The sequence below is a fragment of the Gavialis gangeticus genome, unplaced genomic scaffold, assembly GCF_001723915.1.
Source record: "Gavialis gangeticus isolate Ggan-Ray unplaced genomic scaffold, GavGan_comp1, whole genome shotgun sequence".
Taxonomy (NCBI): domain Eukaryota; kingdom Metazoa; phylum Chordata; order Crocodylia; family Gavialidae; genus Gavialis; species Gavialis gangeticus.
In genome coordinates this window covers 42,354,804-42,363,264 of record NW_017729000.1, presented here as the reverse complement: position 1 = coordinate 42,363,264, position 8,461 = coordinate 42,354,804, and the positions used below count along the sequence as shown (strand labels likewise).

The following is an 8,461-nucleotide window of genomic DNA, read 5'->3' as shown; positions in this document are numbered from 1 at the left end:
GTCACAAGCATAGCTTTCCACTAGACACACAAATTGCTTGCCCCGTGCATTTTGCATTACCATGGTCGGATGGATGAGAAGTCTCCACACCTGGTAAAATCATTGGCTCTCAAACTTTACAATAAAGCTAACTTGGGTAGATTTGACCTTTAGTGTATCACTAGTTTAGATATTGCATGGGGATAGTCAGTGTCACAGCAGAGACCTGTTCAATGTTACAGGTTTTTTAGCTGACCTGAAAATGAAGGCCAGGCTGCCATGGCAGCTTTTCCTGTATCTCATGGTTTGTTCCATGTAATCTAGTGCCCTGGAAACCACCTGAATATTTGGGGGAGGCAGGGAGAGGAATAAAATCCTTCACTGGAGCTTTTAAGTTCTAGATCTGTGGATTCCTACTATGGGGAATTCCACATCCTAAATGCTAGTCTCTGGTATTAATCATCTAATTTGTAATGAGCCTTTTGTAGCTCATTGAATTAAGGAGACACTCAAACCTACCTTTTTTTCCCCTAGGTATCTTGCGGTACCGAGTGGATTTCCAGGGAATGGAATATCAAGGAGGAGATGACGAATTTTTTGACCTTGATGACTACTAGGTAGTCGACCTGGGTCTGGCAAAACGTGCCTCACCCCTCCAGCATCCAACCCAAGGAGCAAACTCATGGTGGAAAACACAAGAGATCCCTGCCTTAGAATTGGAACATTTCCAGAACTTGATCCACAAGCATTGGATTTAAAAAAAAAGAAGAAAAAGAAAAAAAAAAAAAAGAAATGAAACCTACACTTTGGTTTGTCATAGTGTCAGTACAGCAGCAAGCTACTAAGTTCCTATATGCCACTTTGGACTAATTTAAAAGAAATCCCAGTTTTTACTTTTACTCAATGGTGAAATTGGTTGTATTTTATGAAAATGATTTTTTTTTTAACCTTCATGATACATTAACTGCTGTAAACCTTCTTCCTTGAAAAAATTAATAGAAGTAAGATCCTACTGGTTTGTTTCTTTTTATTTTGATTGGGGAAAATCAGTTGCTGCATTTTGCAGTGACATGACCCATTTACATGGCATTCTCAGCTTAGACTGCAGAAGAAGAAACATGATGATAGATTGGCATTTGCTAAATATTGGGAGAGTAAGAGGAGGTTCTTCTCAAGTGCCAGCTTACAAGGTTTGGCTTGCAAATTAATAGCTGGGCTGGTAGAAACCTCCCAAACGATCTTATTTTAATCAATTTTGAAAAAACTCTGCTCCCGCAAATTAGGAAACGCACTTCACTGATCACAACAAAAATATTGCCAGGCTTAATTTTGAGAGAAAAATGGTCTGGTGTTCATTTTTTTCCAGTCTCAGCAGAAATATACACATGACTTAAATAAAGTCAGGTACACTTTTTGTTAAGCTCTGCTCTTCCTTCATAAGAGTTTACCTTTATTTTAGGACTGCCTTGATTATGTAAATTTGATTGAAACCATAAATGTCTAAATAGCAGCAAGTATTGCACAGGAGCACCTAACAAGATGAGATGTTGATTACATCCTTGGTAGAGGAGGACTTGGACCATTTAATACTTGTACACTGAATATTAGCACATCCCTGGGAGAGAACCAACTCCTCCACACCAAGGATTGCATCTCATTTGATCGTTAAGTGCTCATTCAAACTGGGTGCTCAGCTCTAAGAAGCGGGAACCCACTTCTGTTGTACCCAGGCTTGAGCAAGTTTTGTAATGCCTGCCACATTTCTAAACAGTCGAAATGGCTATGTTTCTAGCCTTCCCTCCACATACCTCCATCCTTTTCTCTTTCTTTCTTTCTCCTTTTTTTTTAAATCAAAGGCTTAAGTTGACATTGGCATGAGATGTAAGAGGTCTGGCCTTTCTGCAGTCTCTTGGGTTAGTGGGTTTTCTGATGGGTACTTTTGACACTTTAGTGTCTGTTCTCCACTGGCCTCAGACACTTAGCACATTGGTGGAAAGCAGCTGCTTGTTCCCAAGCAGGATTCTTGCCTATTGTTCCAATAATCCTGTTTCACTTGAAGGAAGTGGGGGAATTTGTCTTAACTTCTGTCACGCTGTGCTCCTAGAGGTCCAAAATGACCATCAGGTGTGAGCAATGTGATCTGTACCCCTGGATTATTATGCAGCAAACAGCTTGATGTTTGCCATTGTCTACAACATGCTTTTCACATTAAAGCTGGAATCTCGTATCAAAGTGTTTCTTATATGATTGGTTCTGCTCTAGATTTGCACAAAACCCAAGTGCAAGCAAATATACAGTCTTCAAAGCAGTATGTTTTGGATTTTGCCATTGTAAATGGGTCTAATGTGACATGACAAGACCAGAAAAATTGGATGTAAATTTACATTTTTGAATATACTGCTTGTTGTTTCACATGATACATTAGGGTATGCAGCTCCTTTTTGTAGTTTTTATTTTTACTATTTAAGTTTGGAAATGATGCCAAATTTTTGTATTTCTTTAATCAATGTGTTCTCTTCAGTGATATATATTGCATTATATATTGATGTGTATATCAATATATACTGATATGTATTACACTTACACATACAAACACATTAAAAGGGGGTGAAAAAATCCTAGCCTTTGCATACTATATAGCCTCTGCAGAGAGATCCCAAGCAGTGATATCTTGGTGTTGTGATGTACAGAAATGGAGAAGAGTATTAAACCATATTTAAGAATATAGCATGGACTCCTGATTTATTATTTTTTCTTTAAAATCAGCAATTACTCTCCAAGGGAAGCATGGCTTCAGCATCATGAACGGGCAGCAGAAATTAGAAAGAGGTGGTTAGCTGTGTTTAGTCTGAAGTCAAGTGGAAGGCAGGGTAGATAATTGTCCAAGCTTTTGTGAGCTGAAGCTAATTTCAAAAAATCAAACAATCCTGATATCAAATATAGCTAAGGAACATCTTTGTGGCAGGGCACAGTGGGTCTGTGGAGATCTGGCCAGCTGAGAGACCCCGCCTGAGAGAGCGAAGTTAAGGGGGAAGGTGTGTGGCAGGGCACAGTGCGTGCCTGCCACTTTAAGGCTCAGTAAGCAGGCATGGCAGGTGATAAATAGACTGCCACTTCAGAGCAGATGCAGCCAGTTGGGAGCCTCATGTGACTGCCAGGGAAGAAGCTGACAAGCTGGTGAGGGCTGCAGTCTGAGAGTTTCATCTGAAGATCCTGGGGAGTTGCAGTCACCAGCCAGAGGACTGCAGCCCCAGAAATGACCTTGGAGGCAAGGGTAGGAACTATGAGGATGGAGGAGATTCCAGGGGACCTCAAGAGGGTCCCAAGCCCCACAAGTGAGGCTACAGGAGTAGGCGTGTCCTGCAGACCAAGAAGCAGGGGCAGCCAGGACTTAAGGCTGGGAGTGGTCCTGAGACTGGCTGGAGAGCAGGGTGGCTCAGGCCCAAGACATAGAGGGTAGAGGGGTCCATGTAGAGTCCAGTGCTGCTCTGACTAGGGGCCTGTTGGGGCAAGGATCCCTGGGGGGATCTTGGGGCAGCCCACATTCATCCCTGGGTAAGGCCCAAGGGTGGCCTAGAGGGAGACATGCCTGCCTGGGTGGCCACTGGGCCACCTGAAGAGAGAAATGCAGAGAGCTTGGGGGCAGAGGCACTAGTAGATCAGTGCCAGGGAGAAGGAAGTGATAGAAGAACAATGGGGTTGAAGAGCAGAGGGGGGTGTGAGGCCCCAGAGTTGGCGAGAGAGCAAGGGCTCAGAGAGAGCTTTCCCCACTGGCACAGGCTGGGACCAGGACCCAGGAGGGCACCCTGACTAGCCAGGGAGTGGGGACAGGCCGTTGTTGGGCAAAGGTCCCTTGGGTGCAGGCAGCAAGAGGTGGAAACTGGGGCCACCTGTACCCGTACAAAGGGGGTAAGTAGGACCATCTGAAGGCAGAGATGTATAAGACCAGGCCTGTAGCAAAATAGGGGCAGAGATGGTAAAATGACTTCAGGTATGTAGAGAGGTACTCCAGAGAAGAACAGGGGAGAGCTCAAGGATAGGACTCAAGGGTCTGCCTACTCCTGGGTAAGACCTGAAACTGCACGCAGCTGGGGTTGGGTGCCAGTGGTGGGGCAGTCCCCAGGAAATGCCACACATGTGCCTCCCCAGTGAAAGGCAAGGATGGGGTACTGGAAAGTCTCAGTCCCTACTGCCTTGAGGGTGACTCCATGGAGGGGAAAGGCTAGGGGAGCACACCCTGACAGAAAAGCATCAGGCCTGGGGAAATGAGAGTCCCAGGGTGGAGGGTCAAAGTCCACTGAGTGGGTCCTGAGGCTTTTGTAGGAGTAAGCCCAGAGGAGGGCCAGAGCCAAGGTCCACCAAGTGGGACCTGAAGCTTAATGTGTGAGTGAGGCCTAAAATGAGAGAAAGTGACCCAGTGAGGGGTCACCGTGTGAGTGAGTGACCCAGTGAGGGGTCAGTGTGTATGATGGATGCAGTGAGGGGTCAGTGCATGAGTCTGATAGGCTGAGTGCAGTCCAGAAATGGGCCAGGGGAGTCATGGAATTGGATGCCATCTGCAAGGCTTGGGACATGGTGTAGGGATGGTACAGAGCCATGCATTTGGTCCAAAGCATCAGAGTCATAAAATGGGATACCTTCCTACTTCACATCTATTTAGTTACATCTAGGCATGGCAGGTGAGAGCAGGGCAGACTGGGCCAAGCACGTTGGGCCCTGAGGGGGAGCCCCTTGTCACAAACCTGTTTCCAGTTTTCATTAAAGTCCCCTCATCTGTATTTGTTTTAGCCAGAGTGGCTTCCAAAATGTGCACCTGAAAGCTAAACATCAGTAGTATGGCATGAAAAATTCAAACTTGGACATTCTAAAATCCTGTTGTATATAAACTTTCTCTTTGTTGAACTGAGAGTGGTAAATAAGCAGTGCCTTAAATATAAAGCACCTGAGAAATTATTTTGCAAGAAGAGTTTCAAGAAGCACAGGCCCATCTACATGTGCACTTTAATGTGCATTAGCCTATTCTAATGCATATCAACTAAATAGCACCTTTTTTAGTGATGCTTTAATGTGCATTAAAATGGTGCACAGTAGCCTAAATGTCACTTTAAAACTCTGGATGCCTATACACGAGCCGGGAGGGTGCTCGGATGCACTAATTCTAGCGTGTTGGAGCAGACTCAATCGAGACTGCTGGAGCATGAAAACTGCCACACTCCAGCAGCTTCCTGCATCTTGTATTAGCATCCCTGCACTTCAAAATGATGGCAGGGGCACTTAATCTAAAGCTCCTCGAATGAACTTTAGATAAAGCACCCCTGCCAGCATTTTGAAGTGCGGGGACACTGATACATGAGATGCTTCAGGCACTTTAATTAGAGCAGCTCTTGGAGGCTGTTCTGAGGCACCGTAATTACAGCACATCAAAGCAGATATGTTTCTAACCGTCTTACAAAGACTCTTGTGGCTTTCTTAATAGCCTGTTTTTCTTTATGCAAGAGGCAAGGATTTCTTAAGGTAATGTCTTTTATTGAACCAACTGTGGTACAGTTAGACTAGCTTTTGGATGCAAGACATTCTCTGTCAAGACATTCTCTAGACTTCATAGTTCAGAGCTGTGTTCAATCTGCTTGAGCCATCCAGCTCCAATTCTCAGTATTCACTTCCTGTCTTAAAGGTGCTGGAAACCTCTCTAATATGTGTTTGCTTAATTCAGTGATGGGGAAGTGCCTGTGAAGTAGGTAAGTATTCCTTTTTCAGATGTCACCGAAAACGTTTTAACTTCCTGGTATCCCCCACATTGGATATGCCTCTATTTCCAGGGCTGCTTTCTGATTTGAGAGATTTTTTTTAATTTGCTCTTACTTTTCTGCAGAACATCAGTGTTCTTCCAATAGCTTATATGCAGTTGTGCACATAAAGCCTTTCCCGTGGTATGTAGACAAGGCTACTGTATTTTGAAAATTATAAACGTGAAGCCAAAATTAAATCCTGCATTTCATTTTGTAGTAGTACCCTGGGAAAGTTTGGTGCTTGGGCCTGATCATTGTCCTTGAAATCCTTTAGTGTTTGGATATCTGGGTTCAGAGAGGCTCTTGCAAATGCTATGCATGTTTTGAGCAGGAAGCACAAGAGGATCATTCAGCTATGCCTGTCTCTGGGAGGATGTCTGCAAACCTGGAATACAGCCAACCGCTGCTGGGGCTGGCCTGAGGGCCCAGAAAGTAGGGCTGTGCGAAGCTTCGGTTCGTGATTCGATTTGGATAAGATTCAGAGGCCCAATCGCCAAATCCAATCGCTAGAAGCTTAAAACTTTCCAAATTGATTTGGAGCCTCCAAATGGATTCGGAAGAGATTCAGCAATTTGAAAGGCGGTTTTTCTGTGCAAACGGAAACTTAGAAGAGGGAGGGGGCAAGGGGGGAAGGACTAACATCTCTAGCTGGTCAGCGAGTGTGATTTCTGTCTGACTGCCCTTCCAATCACAGTGTCTGGGGGGAAGGACATAGAAACAGCATAAAAGCCTCTGTCTGCAGGCTTGCTGTGTCTTTTGTGAGCTGGTTCTGAGTGAGCAACAGCATCAGAAAGGTACTGGACTGCCTGACTTGCTTCCTAGTCAGTCGCCCACTCCTTTTTGTTCTTAGAAAAAATTGGATAGTATATAGCTTAGCTTAGCTTAGAATCTCTCTACTTAATACTTATCCAGTTCATTTCTTTCAATTGATATTTGTGCTCTTCTTTTTTAAGTTTGCAAAAAAAACCCCAAAACAAGCTGTGTTTTCCCTGGCAGTGTGATCCATCACTGTGCAGGGAAGCATACATTACACACACGCACACAGATCATAGAAGAAGTCAGATATTTATAGAAGAAGAGGAGATTGTATATAGTTATTACATTAGCTATTAATATTATTAGTTATAGTTAGTTTTAATAGTTTACATACTGACTGAAGACAACACGAAGTCAGATAGAGATTCAGATTCAGATTAACACACAACACAGAACTCAGAGTCTTAGAAAAAGGAGGAGGAGGAGGAGGAATTTTAGGTACATTACACAACACAGTAAAGAAACACAACTCAGAAGACAAGAGGGAGAAGGCAAACAATCACCCATTCAGAGTCAGGGCAGAGAGCACATCACCGAACAACAACACACACACGCCGTATACTTTATTAACAATCAATCAATAATCAAGCCACAGTCTACTACACAAAGTGAAGCAAACAAATCAAACAAGCTAGAAGTCAGACGCACATACACCTTTGCAGCACAGGAAAGATTAATATGAAGCATGCTGGAAAGGCAGGTTACAGGTCTTCTGGCAGGGGAGAGAGAGGGGCTAAAGGGGGTACGGGGAGAGCTAGAGCTGCAAGTCCCATCCTGCCCCCCCCATAAACATAGATACATCCTCTTCCCAAGCAGCCATGAGGCTTTTGCTGCCAGTGGAAGCAAGGAGGTGGGAGCAGTAGCTGAGGTCCCTGCACCTGCACCACCTCCCCTAACTCCAGAAATAGGTACCAGCAGCAGAATCACTGTCTCCTCCACCCCAGTGTCATCTCCCAGCATGAGCCTCCCACTGCCAGAGGAGGAGCTGGAGCTGGAGCTGGAACCATGGTACCTGAGCGGCTGCGCCCTGGCTCAAGCAATTCTGGGGACCGAGAAGGAATCAGAGTTTGTGCTCCGCACCCCTCGCAGTTCCCTTAGACCCAGGTCTTTTTCTCTGGAAAGTAGCACCTCGGAGGAGGTTGAGGTTGTGGAGGCTCTGGCAAGTGGCTCAGCTGAGGCAGCTCTTCCTGCTGTTGTGCCTCAGCCTGCTGAGGAGGGGAATAAGGCAGGATCCCACCCCCAACCCAGAAGTAGAGAAGTAGCATATTGTTAGGAGCATTTTGAGCCAGCAGATGATCCCAGGTTCGCTATCTGCCAGCACTGCTGGAGGCAGATCAGGCAGGGCAAGGAGGTGAAACAACTCGCCACCATGGTGATGCTGCTGCATCTCAGGAGGTAGCACCCCCATGCCCTTCTTCCTGCTCAGCCTTGCACCAGTGTAAGCGTGCCCATAGGGAAGTCCCCTGCTCACTCCAAAGCCCCCATCCCCCAAAGCAGAGGCAGGCCACCCTGGACCACTGGGGGAAAGCTGCAGACAGAGTGGGGTTCATTCCCAAGGTGAACGAGATCACCCAGAGCACTGGGGAGATGCTTGTCCTGCATAGCCAGCCCTTCTCCTTAGTTCAGCAGCCAGGGTTCAGGTGGCTCATGGCACTCCTTGCCCCATCCTACCAAGTGCCAACACGTACCACCTTTAGCAGGACAGTGGTGCCCTCCCTGTATGAGGCATGCAAGGAGTACTTGAGGGAGGAGCTGCACAAGGCAGGGCCACAGATAGCCTTGCACTTCACCTCCAACATCTGGAGCAGCCAGGGTGGCGATCACGCCTACCTCTCCCTCACAGGACACTGCTGCGATCAGTCAGACCATTGGTGGGC

The 8,461-nt window shown here is 45.9% G+C and overlaps 1 protein-coding gene across 1 annotated transcript in view; it reads left to right on the top strand.

The window, feature by feature from the left end:
• The window catches only part of ETF1 (eukaryotic translation termination factor 1), a 30,018-nt gene extending 27,312 nt beyond the window's left edge, over window positions 1-2,706 (top strand). Inside the window, exon 9 of the mRNA XM_019506547.1 lies at window positions 514-2,706. Within this exon, the coding sequence (XP_019362092.1) occupies window positions 514-596 (83 nt within the window). The 3' untranslated portion in view covers window positions 597-2,706. The remainder of the gene's footprint in view (window positions 1-513) is intronic.
• Window positions 2,707-8,461: the final 5,755 nt, after the last annotated feature.